We start from the raw sequence: 18,102 nt of genomic DNA on the forward strand, positions 1-18,102 counted from the left end.
ACAAACAAATAAATAAATAGAAGTATAGTACAAAAGTATCCCCCCCACCCACCCCAAACACACATACACACACACATACACCCACACACACACACACACACTTCTGTCAGGGGTAGGATGATAGTTGCTTGGGTCTGGTGGAGGCTAGGGATGGGGGAACAGGTGGTGGCCCAGACCCCAAGACATGTAACACTGACTGGGAACTTCCCCTGTAAGCAGCAGCCTCACCTCTGGTGCATCATGCTGTGTCTTCACACACACACACACACACACACACACACACACACACACACACACACACACACACACACACACACACACACACACACACACACAGAAAGCCTCATAATCAATAACATTGGATATACAGTGCATAGTTTACAGCCTGAACTTGCAGTTTAGTTCTCAAAACCAGACACCCTTACATAATATATGGTACATCTCATACAAAATAATAACAAAACAAAACAAATAAAAACAGTCAAAGGTTGCAGTAAATAATCAGTCATCTAAATCTACTTGTTCTTGCTTTTTTGTTCATCATGAAGATATTTGATAGCTGAACAGTCTTTGGGGCAATACTTTTTTTTTTTTTTTTTCAAATCTCTTGTCATTCTTCTGTGACTTCTCAAGATGTTTCTGCAACTTTTCATTTCCCACAGAATCTAGCAGGAAAGCCCATTCCTATGAGGAAGAATTTGAAGGAATGCACTTTTATATTTTTTTTGTTCTGCAGCAATAAAAAAAAGTCTCAGAAGACAGTCCGATCACATCGTGTGTGCATGTGTTGCATACTATACAAAGCGACTGACAAGTCAATACTTCACGTGGATGTGTCCATATGTAAAATAAAAATCCATCAGTTTTCAGATTGCAGTCTGTAGTGATTTTCCTTCAGTACTCGGATATGCTGCTGCTGTTGAGAGCCTGTCCTTATCCCAGGCCATCACTTCACCACAAGGTAAGGAAAAAAAGACAAACTGAAAATAAAACAATTTGGTGATTTCGCGTCTTCGCTGATTCAACATTAATTTATTTGATTACTAGACCAAATAGAGACGCAGAATTGGACAGACGTCCCTGTTATGTATCCGTTTGGTTAGGGGATGTACAGGGCCTCGTGGTAAGACTGTTGGTCTAATAACAACCCTTTGACCCAGTCCAGCTATGTGCTGAAATGAAGTGAGAATGATGAGGACTCGTGTCTGATTTTGAAGCTTCTGTGCAGCTTCTCTCTAGACATTCTGTCTTTCACCCCAGACTGCGCTCCTCAGGCCTATGGGCCTCATGGGGAAAGTCCTTTGGACAATTGGAGTGTCTGGTCAGTAAAAGGGCTGTGGTTCTCTAAATGAAAGAATGGACAAAATGTGAATGGACAAGATGTCCTCCTAACTGGGTCCTTAGCTTGGTGTTGCTATGAATGAAAAAACTGAAGAAAAAAAAAAAAAAACCCTACAGGGCATAAATGAAGTACACAGCCCCCCCCCCCCCCCCCCCCCACCCATCTTGATGTCCACTCTCTCTTAGCCCTTTGTCATGTCACTCTAAAGTGGCTTTTAAAAGGTCATCTCGCCATCTCTCTCTCTCTCTCTCTCTCTCTCTCTCTCTCTCTCTGTCCACGGCTGGTCAGAAGCCAGGGCTGCCATAGCTGCTGCGGCTGTAGTAGCTGTGGGGCTGGCTGGGGCTGCGGGAGCGACTGCGGGAGCGACTGCGGCTGTGACTCCGGCTGCGGCTGTAGCTGCTGTAGCTGTCGTAGCTGCGGCTGCGACTCCGACTGTAGCTGCTGTGGCTGCTCCCAGAGCTGGAGGAGGACGGGCTGGGCCGGTAGTACGGGATGGGCCGCTTACGAGCGCTGAGGGGTGGAGAAGAGGGAGGAGAGAGAGGGAGAGAGAGAGGGGGGGAGAGAAAGAGAGATAGAGGAAGAGAGAGAGGGAGGGAGAGATACAAAGAAAGAGAGAGAGAGATAGAGAGAGATAGAGAGGAAGAGAAAAAGAGAGAGAGGGAGGGAGAGATACAAAGAAAGAGAGAGAGATGTATAGAGAGAGAGAGATAGAGAGGAAGAGAGGGAGGGAGAGAGGGAGAGAGAGGGAGGGAGAGATACAAAAAGATAGAGATAGAGAGAGAGAGAGAGAGAGAGAGAGAGAGAGAGAAGACGGTGTGAGGAAGAAGAGACGGAGGTGCAAGGAAGTAAGTGATCTGGCTCATGACTGATAAACTTTAAAAACTTTACACTCCTTCATTCACTGAACAAATTTCCATTTAAATCATTTGCATTCAACTATAAGCCTTGCATCATAATAACGTTTAAGACTGTGGGACTGTGAGATTTGGATTTTTCAAGGTTAATTTTCTTTCAAATCATTTTCAAATGGATGTCAATACTACAAAGAACTACATGCAAATTAGATTATAAAAGTTCTCTCCATCATAAAAGCAATGTCAGGTGGAACCCTGGGGTAATTTGGGTGGGTAATTTGTTCAGGCATAAAAGAGTTGAGGACATGGCTGGTGTCTTTGTAAAGGTAATTAGTTGTCAGACTGAAAGTGAGGTTGAAAAAGATTAGCTGCATTGGTTAGTGTCTGAAGCAAGTTCCCATTTCCACACTGTGACAAGTATAAACTCTTTCTCTCTCTCTCACACACACACACACACACACACACACACACACACACACACACACACACACACACAAACACACGCACACACACACACACACACACACACAAACACACGCACACACACACACACACACACACACACACACATGCACAGGCACACACACACACAGGTACATCAACATTATCATATGCAGTGAACTAAGTGACAGACGTAACCCATCTTGCGGCACCCCATCAGGTTGTGTGGCTTAGACATGACATGTTAGGGGAGACATTAGAAATCCTATCAGGTTAGAGCAGAGCCAAAGGGTTAGAGTGCACCCAGTGTGTTTGTGATACCTATTATGTGTCACCCAGTGTGTTTGTGATACCCATTATGTGTCACCCAGTGTGTTTGTGATACCTATTATGTGTCATCCAGTGTGTTTGTGATACCTATTACAGTATGTGTCACCCAGTGTGTTTGTGATACCTATTATGTGTCACCCAGTGTGTTACTGCTTGTGATACCTATTATGTGTCACCCAGTGTGTTTGTGATATCTATTATGTGTTTGGATTCCAGTTCCAGCACTATCATAGAGCCTGAGCTTTTTCCCCCCATCAAATTCTGATTCAAATTGGTCACACATTGGAGACAAAAGAATCAGTATAAAAATAACCACTAATGAAATTATAATTGTTGCCATGGATGGTCTGTAAAAGTCATTATGCACTGTAGCCTCTTGATAGTGCTGTCAGACTGTTGTGTGCCAGCATTAGTAAATATGTCCAAGTTCAACAGCGTCTCTAGAGCAGTTATGGTTTTAGAGTGGTCTGAGGAAAGATCAGGAAGCAAAAACAGAGCATGTGAGATGAGAACAGAGAGGGAGGGAGAGAAAAAGAGAGAGAGAGAGAGAGAAGGAGAGAGAGAGAGATGTACTCTGGGTAGGCTGTCTGGGAATTAGCTGCTTCACCAAGCAGATTCAGGAGGAGAGCGCTAGGAGAGTCCTGCTGCACAGCAACAGTTACCACGGTAACCTTGCTTGTGGCTCAGTAGCATTCCATCTGTTGTCTTCATGGGAACCTTAACGCAGGAGTGAGACAGTGAACACTATAACTCATGGCATCTATCTACACCATCTGAAATTGGGAGCACATTAAAGCACATTGGTAAATCACTGCAGAAAAAAAGATTCCATTATAATACACATAACAATCTATCACAGAAAATAAGCACACATTTCCTATGACATTAACCACTGGTGGATAAACAAGTGTTGATGACCAGTTCAGCTTGCAGCATGGAGATAACAGGCTCTACCCATAGATGTCAGTGTTGCTCTTGAGCAGCTGATGATTATGAATGGAGATGGGGATCGGAGTCTCATCTGTGCATTCAGGTTTCACGCTAACGTAACGCTCGCTAACACGTAGCTCAGCACATCTATGCTGCATGAAATCCCAGAGGAGGGCTACAGCTCACATGACGTCATTGCTGCAATTCACCATCCAGTAGCGTTTATTCTTCATAGATGTACAAAGAATATGAATGTTCCATGGTATGTGTGCATGTGTATGTGTGAGTGAGTGTGTGTGTGTGTGTGTGTGCGTGTGTGTGCTGTGGAAGGCTGCGTGCGAAGTGTGTGGGTGTTTCTGACGCCTTACCTGGTGATTCTCCTGGCCTCCATGAAGCTGGGTGAGTCTCTCCTCCTCTTGCGTATGGGCGAGTAGCTCCGGGAGCGCCTGTGTGCTCGGCTCTCTGCGTCTGAGTGGTGTGCGCCGTCTCGGTCCCTAGAGACAGCCACACAGGACAGAGTGAGGAAAATGCAGACCATTTACCAGCTACCAGTCCAGATGTGAGTGGCCGTGTAAATACAATACAATACAACGCATGAGTAGCTAGAAGATTTTATATCTAGCAATAGTGGGTTAGTGAATGCCAATTTATTCAAACAAAAGGGTCCCACCACAATCCCCTCATTTTCAATGACCCAGTTACTCAAAATACCCCCATTGCCTTTCTAAAGTCCTAAGTCCATCTAAAAGCACAACTGTGCCTCCATCTTAGGACTTTCAGTTGTCATCTGATTATATAGTTCTCCACAACTGTTAAAACACATTTTTTGAAACCTGCCATCTTTTCCTCAAAACTATAAACATAAGTACTAACTATAAACCAAACTACTACAAAATCAAACTACATTCCCAAGACCTTTGCTAACCTCTGCAAAACTGAATAATCGCCTCAGTTGTACCTGTGCTCAAAACCAAACACTGTCTTCAGATCATCTCACAAAGCAGTCACAATGAAAACACTACTGAGCAGTCATGAGACACAATATCAAAAAATAAAAAACACAGTGTTCAGGGCAGCTCATATAGCTCCAGGAGAGATGTCCATTGTGTACAATACAGTAAATGCATTTTGCATCTAAAAAACAAAACAAAACAAGACAAAGCAAAATGATTTCATAACTCACTGGATTCAACAATTACTACAAATCCAGTAAACATAAAGTATTGAGAATGGGGGTTTGTGCTCTACTTGTGTTCACCTTTTGTCACTTGTGGTTACCAAGTGCATCACAATGCAAAATGTGTCTTATTGCATGATAATGTATTTAGGGTTTTGCAAAAAGAGTCTACGAGATCTGCAAATTGTGTTTTATATGTGTGCAAAAAGAGCAAAGGGCAACTGAGAATTTGCTCAGAGTTTAGTGTTTTAGCAATTGTGAAAAACTGTAATAAAAAGGCATTTTCGTGATGGTGGCATCTGCAATCTGCATCGGCAATCTGTTTCATTTGGTGTGGCATTACACTATGTGCCTGTATGCGAGTCTGAGCTAGACTGAGCTGCAGCCCTGAGTAGTGGGTGTAGATGTGGGGTGTTGTGGTGTGGGTGTGGGGGTGTTGCGGTGTGGTGTGGGTGTGGTGTGGGTGTGGGTGTGGTGTGGTGTGGGTGTGGGGGTGTTGCGGTGTGGTGTGGTGTGGTGTGGGTGTGCTGTGGGTGTGGTGTGGTGTGGTGTGGGTGTGGTGTGGTGTGGTGTGGGTGTGGGTGTGGTGTGGGTGTGGGTGTGGTGTGGTGTGGGTGTGGGGGTGTTGCGGTGTGGTGTGGTGTGGTGTGGGTGTGGGTGTGGGGGTGTTGCGGTGTGGTGTGGTGTGGGTGTGGGTGTGGTGTGGTGTGTTGGGGTCACCTGGAGGTGTTCTGGCGGGCGTGTGGCGAGGCCTTGCTGGTGGTGCGCTCGCGGGAGTTGGACGGGGACGACGAGTGCCGGCTGCTCCAGGAGCTGCTGCGCTGGCGGAGGCCGCTGCGTGACTTGCTCTTCTTGTGGCCGGACCCGTGCCGGTGCCGCGACGGGGACGCTGACGAGCTGCGGTGAGCCCGCTCGCGGTGCTGTCGCTTGGACGAATGAGCTCCTTTCGTCCTGATGCAGGGAGGGAGTAGTGATGCAAGAGACAAGTCATATATCTCATATGAGCACTGGAATATAAAGTGTCTGTTAGGTTGCAAATCTTATAAAGCAGAACTTACAGTGAATGCAAGCTGGGAGAAAAGCATGATATCAATCAGCATAAGGTATTGGTAAAGTCTTGTTTAACGGTGCCATATATAGTTTATTGTTGCCCTGATTTTTTTTTTTTAACCCCTAATGATGTAACCTGGAAGGAAAAGTGAAACAATCCTACTTCCTCAATGCGTTCATTTGCGTCAGATTTTATAGATTCATCTGAATATTTTTATGGTCCGGAAAAGAAATGCAATTTAAAGCCTGAAGCAGACTGAACTGTCTGAAAACATTGCCTTCTTGTTTTTTTCAGAATTCCATTAAGGTTTCATGTGTGGATATGTTTGTGTGCATGACAGCAGGGAGACAGGTGACAGGTGACTCACTTCTTCTGATGGGAGCTTTTGCCTTTGGTGGGCGGGTTGTGCTGCGAGTGGGCGGAGTCAGAGCTGTGGCCTGGCGAATGGGAGGCCTTTCTCTGACCTCGATGGCGGCCCCTGCGTCTCCGTGACGACCCCGCAGTTGGCCTGCCCGAGTCCGGCTGCTTGTCGTCCCCGTGAGGGGCGTCCCCTGCCGCCCCTTGATGGTGGTGGTGGTGGTGGTGATGGTGGTGGTGGTGCTGGGCTGGCGCCCCTCCGGGACTCTTACCCGGGGTACCCTGGAGCCGGGCCTCCTTCAGCTGGGGCGACGGACAGATCTGCAGGCTCGGAGAGCAGGAGGCCAGTGCTCGGAGCTTCTGTGCAGAAACGATAACCAACAAACCCAAAAGAAAAAGAAAAACAAAGAAAAAAAACAGAGAAAGGGCCTTAGAATGTTCCCTAGGATGAGAGGAAGCGCTATGGTGCATTTGCCAAAAAAGGGTAAATATCTAAAAAAGAAAAAAAGATCTACGTTTTTCTCAATATGGCTTATAGACAGTCCTCTATGGTGCAGCGCATGCAATACTTGGCATGCAAAACCATAATGAGTCGAAGAAAATCAAAATCCCCAAAGAACAAAAGGAAATAGTTAAGAAGAGGAGTAAAAGGAAACAATGTAAAAGTGTGAAACAAATCTAAGATCAAGAGAAGAGAAGAGAGAGGATAGAAAGCAACAGAGACTTTGTAGAGTAGAAAAGGAGGACGTCTTCAATTTTAGAAAATGGCTAAAAACAAAAAACGTGAAACCAACGCAAAAAATAGACAACTTGACAGAACATCACAGAAATGGAAGGAACAAAATAAAGATTCACAATAATAGAATCAGTCGAATCAGAAAACAAATCGTCTTTTTACTGAAGAGTAACTTCTGTTTGTCGATTTTTTTTTCCTGCAGACAATTGCTGAGATGTGAACAGCGACCCATTTCCTTTGATTTTTTTAATCGTTACTCTGTTTAACTCCCTTTTGGTTAACATCCACTTACCAATAAAGTGGTTTTCCCTCCTTTAGTAGGTAAGGTATGAAGAAAAGGGAAAAGTGGGGCAACATAAGTGCATCATTAGAGTCATAAAATGCAAGAGAAAAAGACACAAAACCCTTCCCTGGCAGTGAGTCAATGAGACAATGCATGGAAATCAAATCAAATAGGAAAACGGAAGAGAAAAAGTTGCAATGTGCAGGGGAAACACTGACACTAAAAGATATACGTACATACGTATGCATTTCCAGCTACCTTCAGTCCTCTACTCTGGCCAAAAATGAGCTTTTACTGAATCCCATGGTTAGTTTCAGCATTCTAATTCATCCTACTAATTAGTGAATTTTGTTCTTATGCCACGACTATAATGTATAATTTGTTATTACTGGATATCTCACTTTAGTTTTTTTCCCCTCTTTGTTTATTATTTATGTCTTTTATCGGGTGTTGTTATGCAGTGTACAACGTTACAGTCAATTTGCATTTAATTATCCTGTAAATGAAAAATAATTAGTTAGTGATAATAATCTCAGGTGAGAAAGCAGGGCTGACTGTCTTGTAAATCAATAAATATTAAGAATTTATCCAGAGAAGTGGTTTTGGTCATTTGATTTGAGCTTGAAAACTGAAAAATGTATGCTTTGGCACCACTTTCTGATAAGTATTACCACAAGCTCTCTTCACATCTGGATTTAAGTACTGGTGCTTTCTTTAAAGAGAGAATAATGTTTAAACATGAATGTTTTGACTGCATCAGGGTCCAGTCATGTACTGTTATCCAATTCTAGGTTAATCTCTCTCAAACCTGTGTCTACACCATGTTCTTTTGAAATAAAGCATTTTAGCTGACATTCCATTTACATTAGGAGTCAACCTTCATAAATGGAACACGTTTGTCTTACAAAGGGCAAGTAAACGCTAGTCTTGCATGAAGAATAGAGGAATTCACAGAGTGAAACCATCCTGTGTGGCTCTTTCCTGTCTCTGATGAGCTAGTTCCTTAGCTGACACTGCATTTGGTAGTTTCCAAAACACAGAGAAAGGATAAGTCTTTTTTCCCCTGTCCAAAGAAGCACCCTACTCCACCCCAGAAAAAAGCAGCGCTGTAGCACTACAGTAGGAGTACACAGAACCTCCCGATGCAGGTGACCGTAGTTAAAAATGGCCTTCACGCACACAAAAAACAAAAATGAAAACATGAACAAATCATAGAACGAATGTACCATTTCACCAAGGAACAGAAAATGCGGCACACACATGGATGCATTCTACCCAAACAGAACAGAGAGAGACAGAGAGTGTGTGTGAGAGATGGAGGTGGGGAAGGACATGGACCTGAGAGAAGGGCAGTGTGCTGGCCACTTCAGCATGAGAGTTAAGGAATAGAGGTTAAAAAAAGATAGATTTAAGGAGTCGGAATTTAGAGAGAAAACTACCATAATTATAGAGTAATCTGATGTTTTTTTTTTCATAAATAAACGAAAAGAAAAAAAGAGATAGAAACATTGAAGTCAAGCTAGGGTGCTTCTCACATTCTCATCTGCATAAAGACCACGTGCGTAGGCAGAGCGTTACCTACCTTCCATTTCAATCAGAGACACGTATGCAATATCAACAAAAATAAGAAAAAGGAAGACAAAACAATAACAAAACAATAACAAAAAAGAAGAAAGGAAAGTTCTCCGCAGCGGAATGGAAAAAAGACAATGAGTTCTTTTAGTATCAATGCTAAGAACTGATCCTGACACTAAGGAGATAAGAAACAAACCAACAAACATAACTAAGAGCTGAAAAATTTAACCAACAAACAAGAAAATAAAAATAATATTTAAAAACTAAAAACAAAAACAAAGACGGATCTCGCAAGAGAGGGAAAGATCAATTTCAATAAAGAAACTAAAAACAAACTATATCATTTGCTGTCTTTTTCGCTTGAACAAATGCAGCCACGGTTGTATCAAACGGGAGAAGGTGGGGGTTAAGGTTTGTGGATAGAGGTTCATATGAAGTAACAGAATGAAACCCATTGTACAAGTAGAATTGCTACAGAAGGGTGGAAGGCCAAGGACATGCAGACTCTGGTAGATGACAAAGAGGGAGAGAGGAGCAAGTCAGGACAACAGAGGAGTGAGTCACAGACAACACGAATGGATGGGGGAGTGGGAGGAGGAAGGGAAGGAGGGAGGGAGAGAGGGAAGAGAGAGGGATTTGGGTGGAGGGGCAATCGCTGCTAAGATGGAGAACTAGAGTCAGCACATTTAAAAGGGACCCCAGTCACATTTTGGAGTATCTCTTTGCCAGCTACACTTATGGTCACTCAGGAGTCTGTAGCAATCCAGGGGACCTGTTTATATCTGAGGTCCAGTAGGAACCACTTCATGTGTCAACATATACTGGTAAATATAGAACTATAATGGCAGTGGATGGTGTTTTTCGTTGGAAAGTTGGTTGATTGAGAGCCGAAGCCATTTAGGAAACCACCCCTAGTTGAAGATTTCTTGATTATAAGATGCAATTCCAAATGGCTTGGGTCCCTTTAAAATACCAATGTCACTGTTGTGTGTTGTCCTATTTAGTTTCAACATTGTAGCACTGCACTCAATAAATGTGAGTATATTTAACAAATAACCATAGCCGCAGTCAAATACAAACTACAGACAGAAACAAGAAGACAGACTGAGATGTGGAAGAGAGTGAAAAACACCTAGAAACTGCACATGTGCTAGCCAAAGAGCCACTGAGAATCTAGTCTGGCAAAAACCAGGAAATTGCACGCAGGATGAGCAATTGGCATAGTCCCGCACTCCCCCACCCTGCCCCACCCCACCCCACCCCCCAAAACAGGAGTACCTGCTGCACCACAATCCCAGTGAGAGCCCGTTGAATGGGGGCTACACACACACACACACACACACACACACACACACACACACACACACAGAAAGAGAGGGCTCATGAATCTCAAAATGGCACCTGAATTTAGCATTAGCTGCTAACAAGCAAACTGTCTTTAAACCAATCGGGGCTAAATCCAGTGATCCCAAAACTCCTGATTGGTTTAAATCAGCAGGCAAAAAGGCTGCCTTAAAAAAACAACAACCACGCGCCAGTTCATGACACCTCTCTGGCTGAATCCCCACTGATTTAAACGCACTGAGAGAGAATTGGTTATCGGAGGGGGAGAAGGAGGAGTTTGACAGAAGTGACACTGCCACCTAGAGGCAACATGCAGGTCAAGATGACAAGTAAACAGGAAGCAAGTAAAGAAAAAAAGGGGGGGCTTGTTGGACACCTTGATGGCTGGATATTCATTAAGACAAATCTGGAGGAAGGGAAACTACAGTATCACCGAGCAGAACATGTGCTTTTCAGACAACTGTATTTGACAAGTAGAAAACTAATAATACACATACCCATTTAACCTACTTGGTCCAGTTCCAAAGCATTTGAGTGCTTTTCACACAAACGAGACAGAAAAGTTTGGGCATTTATTTATGGGAAGAGATCACTCAAAAAATCAATAGAGGCAGAAAATAAACAGAAATGGATGAAGCAAGCAGTGTGTGTGTGTTTGTGTGTGAGAGAGAGAGAGAGAGAGAGAGAAAGAGCAGTTGAAATCTCCTTGTAACACATGCAAACTGGGGCAAAGTCAGCCCAAATTAGCATCCATAAATCTGCAACACCACTTCATGTTCTATTCAAGAGACCAATGTACATTTATTTGACCAGGACCTGGGGCCCACATCACCTTGGTACCATTCTGTTATGATCTCTAATGTGAATTGTTTCCCCCCCAATAAGGTCACATGTATTGAGGTTCAGATATTACTGATGGTGGGTTTTGGTATAGAAAACGTCAAGGGTCACCTTTGATGTTTCTGCTCAGCTGTGAATCAAAGCCATGATAATCAGTCTCGTCCCAAAGTGTTAAATAGCTTACCATTTCCCGTAGCCTCAGTAGATACATACCAGCAGGGAGGAACAGAGACATTTGCATGAAGATCTTACATCTTTTATGCAGTTCAATATGTTATGTGCTGCTATGTACAAATTTGAGTAAATCTGAGCTATAATTTGCTGTACCAAATCTATCTAACTACCTAAAAGACACTACTGTAGCTAACTGTACAATTAGGGCTGGGATAAACGATTATTTTTTAAACGATTAATCTAGCGATTATTTTTTCGATGCATCAATTAATCTAACGATTCATTTTTTCAGTCCGATTCGATTATCGCCCCATTAATTGACTAATAGCAACTTATACATGTTGATTTACATATCTGAATGAACAAAAACATGAATTCCTTAACATTGGAATATATGTTTATTGCTCTTAAGATTCCAAAATAAAAGACTATACAATTGTAAATTAATGCATTCTTAGTCAGAGGTAGCATTCAGTTCAGTTCAGTAGTGTATAGGTCTAATTGAGTGCCTGTCACTTTAAGACGACGTTCGTGAGGGAATCCTTGTAATTAACATTAACACAGTTAAAACGCTGCTGATGTGTGGATGCAATTCACAACGTAGTTAGTTCAAATAACGGTTCATACTTCTCCTTGGGACAAGCACTTTTGAGTCTTGGAAAACACTTTTCCATTTACATCGGGATTTTGCAAACATTCAGTGTGAGTCAATAAAATGAGCCCTGCATGAATAACGAAATTGACAAACAACTGTAAGCATGCTAAACTCAACATCCAAACAGTATTCTAACGTTAGCTTTGAGATACTGCTTGATTGCGTAACTTTGCTAGGTCTCATCACAACATAGTACATTGAGGAGACCAAACTAAGTAGAGTTAACTTTAATGCAGCAGTTTTGAACAAATTTGCACAGCATGGTCACGATGCTAAGCGGATTTAATAGCAATTTAGCCCGCCGTGTTCTATGCAATGCTTCTATGTGGCAAGCAACAACAATCCTTCAACAATCGTGAATATTTTGTTACATGCACCTGTCCGCACATGCAGAGGAGGGGCAGCGGGCTCGTTACAAGAGAGAGTGGCCGGGGCAAGGAAAGGCTGCGTGCGTGAAAAGCACAGCTCAATGATTTCGTGGCCCCCAGCCACAGATTAGTCAATTTATGGGAAACACTGAAGGTGTGAAATTGAAACTATTTAGCGGCACACTGATTATGCTTAACGAATCGACGCGCATATTTTGCGTCGACGTCATCGATAACGTCGACGCGTTGTCCCAGCCCTATGTACAATGCTTAAATAGTGCTAATCGTCAAGGTTTTAAGTAGGACTAAAGTATCATTGAACAATTTCTATTGAGCTATTTCTCATAGCTATAGCCACACATCTGACCATCCAATCAATAAATTATCTTTCATATTATTGAATCCCAGTAACACCACACATTGCTTAATATAATGATGTGACTAATCCAATTTCCTTTTATCAACGTGAACAAAGCTGTTGCAGTGAATCATTTATCCTTTCAAGTCTTGTTTGTCCTTGAGTCCTAATAGAAAGTAATATGAGACACTATTGTGTATCAACAAATGCAACAGCTCACATCTTATGCTAGGGTTAGCAATGGATTTATATCTTTATATACCAAAATTGCTGAATTTCCATCTGCTTAATGTCAATTTCTGTTCAAGTGCCTCCATGTCCTAGAATTGTTTAGCCAAAAAGTGTTGAAGTATTTTATGTGTGCACACAAAAACGTCCAAACTCTGGATATTCATTTAAGTATCCAGTGTGTCTTAATGTGCACCCACACCATACATAATGTTGTACATTTTCTTGTGTGGATTCAGAATGATATGTTGCTAGCCTAATTAACTGCCCACAATCCTCTCTGTGTTTTGCTTACTACCCCAGGAGAGTGTAGGCAAAAAAAAAAAAGGGAGACGCCACATATGGTTGCAAGATCTGTTCATCTGAAGGAGGTGTGGAGCACATTGTGGCTGTAAAAACATCTATGCTACCCACACAGAGCAATCAGAGAGAGGGAGAACAATACATAGACTGAGCCGAGTGGGACAAAAGGAAACAAAACAACAACAAAATAATGAAATAAACAAATGGTCAAAAAACAAACAAACAAAGGGACAAGCAGGTCTACCGACACAGACATGGCTGGGTCAGAGACATCAGAGTCAGCTCTAGGGAGGCAAGGAGGAAAACACCATTAGAGCATGTCAGGCGGAGGGGTGTGGGGGTGTGGAGGGGTGTGGTGGAGCGGAAGAGAGGAGACTACGTACATCTTGCACCTTTTCTCCGTCCACATGGTTGTAGACGTGCTCCTTGCCATTGCGGGCGCGGTCGCTGTGATGGCCGTTCTGCCATGTGGTGGGGTTCTCAGCGGTCACGGGCGGGCTGGGGCTGCGACTGGACCGGTGGCCACCTGTCCGCTGCTTCACACTCAGCCTGGGGGGGGTGGGGGGGGGTCAGTGAGGTTAGTAGCAAGTCATTAGCAATGAAAGAATTTAGTTTTTAGCAATGACTGTAAACAATAATGGACAGCACATGCTCTGGCAAAAGTGAAGCCATGAGAAGCCGACCAATTACGTCTTAACTTATTCATAAGTCATTAGACGTCATATGACAGCACATGTTACCCCAATGGGACTTTTAAAGAAATGCACAAGTGTGGACAATATGGGTGATTTCAAAGCCATAATCCTTGGCTTGGGAGAATTAATGGAATAGAGTAAATTCCCTAGTATTTCAAACTTGTTAATTACCACAGTTAGTCAATCAAAAATGAAAAAGGCTGCAAAGTGAAGCAATATTTTGGGAGCCTCATTTCCTCTTCTGTGCAAAAACTGCCATAAGAAACTAGGCCATGCATTTCCGGCGTTAATTCAGCTCTCTGCAACTATTGCAGCATTTCATATTATTTGCTCATATCTGCCTTATGTATTGGGAACAAGCTGATTTTTTGTGGAGGTGGAAATGTGTTTGTAGAGATGCATGTGTGTCTCCAGGGTGTGCTGAGGGGGCAGTGCTGCTGGAGGGGGAGGCCAGTGTGTGCTACCTGGAGGGGGACTTGACGAAGCTCCCTGTGGAGGAGAGGGAAGCGCTGCGAGAGCTGCAGCTTCCTCTCCGGTGGGACCTCCTGCTGGGCGAATCCGCGGGTGACCTGGAGGAAACACACACACACACACACACACACACACACACACACACACACACACACACACACACACACACACACACACACATACACACACACACAAGAAAAAAAAGTACACATGAAATATCATACAGTGGTGTCAATGCAGCTAATGTTGTTCTACAGATTTCTGTTGCCACTGAGAGATCAGATGAATGGCTGGTGTAAGGGAACAATGAGCACCAACAGTTGAGTCTGAAGCAGTGGAGAGACAACCTATGCTGTACTGGTGCAGCAAATAACCTAGCGCTCACCTCTTTCTTTGTTTGTTCTTGTCTTTGTGTTTGTTCTTTGGGCTTCCAGATCTGTACGGAAAGAATTGACACCGTCTTCAAACACAGCAGACTCACACACAGTCTTACACACATCGCAGCAGCAGATCAGATGAGAACGAAAATGTTTATGGCGGCGGAGGATGACCCGCCAAAAAAAACAAAACATAAAAAAAAAATCGTGGAGGATATTCTTGGTGACAGTGAGGAGTGCTAAAGCTAACTCCCCCTGTTTCCATGGCGACAGGTCCTTCATAGTCGTCTTTTAGAGAGTTAGAGAGATGCGATCTCACCTGTATCGCCGCTTCCTCTTGGAGCCAGACGTAGACCTGCACGAGGAACGCAACACTCAGTCACGCAGGTTTAAAATAAATCACTACGTTATAACAGACTGTAGCATCACTGAATGCAAAACACAGTCCCTGCTATGACTAAACACACAACACCACCACTGTACACATAATTAAACACCATGAAGACAATCAAAGTGCCAGATTTGTGCTGGAGCCAAACCTGCGCATATGCTACTGATCTATGAAGAAGGCCTTTTAATATCATTTAACTTCAGATCGGACAGGATGCGAAGAGGGAAGAAAAACAACACAAATAAGACCATTTGCATTACTGTGCACTCAGACTAGAGTGGAGCCCCACTCACAATAACAGCCACCCAAGAGCCACTGTGGGAGAGAGATGGGGGGGTTGGGGTCGGGAGATGGGGGGTTGGGGTCGGGAGATGGGGGGGTTGGGGGGGCTCCTCAGACTTCACACTGCCAGAGAGACTCAGTTATCAAATGACCTTCAAACACACCACACTCCTGCTGCTCCAGGGATTCCTCTCTATGAAGAGCGAGCGAGCCGAGCAGAGCTTTGTATTTCTCTGTGTGTGTGTGTGTGTGTGTGTGGAGGAACTGCGACAGTGAAGGGGAGTGGAGGTGGATGGTGGGGCTCCTCCGACCACTTGTGATTGGCTACATACACTGTCTGTCCTCCAGGCATGACTGAAGACGCGCAACGCCTACCTTGCTATGTCATCACCTGAGGCAGAGCGGAGGAGGGGAAATCATTAATAAAGCTGTCAGAACAGTGCCAGGCAATAACACAGCCCCCTGACAGCCCCCACACTGCTCCACACACACATGGGCAAATAAACCAGAGAGCTGTCAGAGAAGTGTCAACGAACACACACGCAAAAACACACACAAACATGCGCACACACGCACACACACAAACATACATGCATGCACGCACACACAAACACGCACAGACAAACACACACACATACACACACCCCACATGCACACACGCACGCACACACACACACACACGCACTCACACACATGCACTCACACACACACACCATATACAAACGCTCACACACACAGACAGACGTTCATTAATTTTCTGTCAGTCATCTTCTCTAGCCTGTGTAGGATTGAACCCTTCTTCATGTTTCTCTCCATCACAGACACACACTACACACTCAACAGCAAACAGCAGCTAAGAGTGTCTCAGATCAAGTGCTACTCAGGTGTATTCACACCTGCCTGTGTTGTTTGCAAAGTTACAGGTTGCTGATATTTTGCCAACACTTCTATCTAAAGCAACACAGACTTGAAGTAACTGGGTCGACCAGTTGTTGTCAGGTGGCAATGACACTACAGCGCCATCACACTCCCAATCATGTCCTCAGACATTTGCCTGAATGTGCCAATAACTTCTTTGGCAACAAAAAACATATGATGATAAACAATCTGAATTAGATGATCTTTAGCTCAGCTATAAAGTCCAGTTCAGCTGAAATCATGCTCCATGGTGATGCCAAAACCCTTTACCCTGTAGGAAGGGAGCGACACCTTCATGTGTGGGAGAGAGGCTGCTGTTCTGAGGTCAGTGTGTTGTGATCGCGACGCGGCCCAAGACAGCACTCTATTTGCAGCCTTCTCACCCACAAACACAAGCCAGGGGCACCAGAGTCTCTCCCCCAGCAGTCGGCTGTCTGGGCCTGTTAAAGCACATCACTCGCCCACACACAACAGTAGCCTAGCAGACCCTACACACTGCCCCCCCCCCCCACACACACACGCACAGACACGCACAGACACACACACACACACACACACACACACACACACATACACACACACAGACACACACACACACACACACACACAAACAGGAACATACACACAGACACACATCTCCCCATTGTCTCTCTCCTGTTCCTTGCACTGCATTATTTATTAAGGGATATGGCCATGGCAGCGTCTGAGATGCGGTGTCACTTTAATGAAACATGAGAGGAGAGAAATGGGAGGGGAGCAGGTCTAGTGTGTGTGTGTGTGTGTGTGTGTGTGTGTGTGTGTGTGAGAGTGTGTGTGTGTGTGTGTGTTTTAGTGTGTGTGTGTGTGTGTGTGTACGCGCGCGCGTGTGTGTGTGTGTGCGTGTGGGTGTGCGTGTGGGTGTGTGTGTGTGTGTGTGTGTGTGTGTGTGATGGGAAAGTGGGGGGTGGTAGCCTACACAGAGGGGAGGCTGCCGCTGTAGGTAATTTGCTGGGAGGCTCATTTTTTCTCATTGGCGAGGGCCCACACACTGGCCAGGTTATTAGAGGGAAAATGGGCATGTTTCTGCTTACTCAATGATGGAGAGGGAAGGTGGGGGGTACAGGGCAAATGAGAACGAGAGAGAGGGAGAGAGAGAGAGAGAGAGAGAGAGAGAGAGAGAAAGGGGGGGGGGGGTAAAATAGAGCGGGAGAGACAGAAAAAGAGAGGGAGAGAGGAAGTCAGAGTGATGGAGAGAGACAGAGAGGGGAGGAGATGGGGGGGGGGGGGTGTCAGATGGCTGATTGTTGTAGATCCCCAGTGCATAACCCGATAGTTCTGTCAACCCGAGTGCTGCTTCTACATTCACCCTCGGCCTCCCTCTGCTGTCACTGTCAAACTGTCACTGCACTGGAGCTCCTACATATTCAAATCAAAAAATACCGTACACACTAGCTCCTCCAATCTAGAGCAATTCATCATAACACACAGAACTTGGCTGGCTGTAAAAATAATTATCTTCCTACTTGAATAATTACCTACCTACCTGAAACAATTGAACTGATGGCCAATTAAAATCAACTATAGAAGGTGATCCAGTTTAAATGAGCTTGTCAAATAGTGGCACTACATCCAGATGGGATCTC

At 44.3% G+C, this 18,102-nt stretch overlaps 1 protein-coding gene across 5 annotated transcripts in view; it reads right to left on the reverse strand.

Moving 5' to 3' along the window:
- Positions 1-278: 278 nt before the first annotated feature.
- Positions 279-18,102, reverse strand: part of srrm3 (serine/arginine repetitive matrix 3) — a 60,159-nt gene continuing 42,335 nt past the window's right edge. For 2 of the 5 annotated variants that reach the window (XM_042093481.1, XM_042093482.1), the window contains 9 exons: positions 15,209-15,244; positions 14,898-14,948; positions 14,506-14,610; positions 13,730-13,895; positions 6,493-6,842; positions 6,133-6,144; positions 5,795-6,025; positions 4,266-4,391; positions 279-1,852 (listed from right to left, as the gene is read on the reverse strand). In XM_042093481.1, the coding sequence (XP_041949415.1) occupies positions 1,627-1,852; positions 4,266-4,391; positions 5,795-6,025; positions 6,133-6,144; positions 6,493-6,842; positions 13,730-13,895; positions 14,506-14,610; positions 14,898-14,948; positions 15,209-15,244 (1,303 nt within the window). In that variant the 3' untranslated portion in view covers positions 279-1,626. Of the gene's footprint in view, positions 1,853-3,546; positions 3,685-4,265; positions 4,392-5,794; positions 6,026-6,132; positions 6,145-6,492; positions 6,843-13,729; positions 13,896-14,505; positions 14,611-14,897; positions 14,949-15,208; positions 15,245-18,102 lie in introns of those variants that run through there. The other 3 variants (XM_042093483.1, XM_042093488.1, XM_042093484.1) reach the window with 3 other exon arrangements.

The sequence above is a fragment of the Alosa sapidissima genome, chromosome 5 (assembly GCF_018492685.1).
Source record: "Alosa sapidissima isolate fAloSap1 chromosome 5, fAloSap1.pri, whole genome shotgun sequence".
Lineage (NCBI taxonomy): Eukaryota > Metazoa > Chordata > Actinopteri > Clupeiformes > Clupeidae > Alosa > Alosa sapidissima.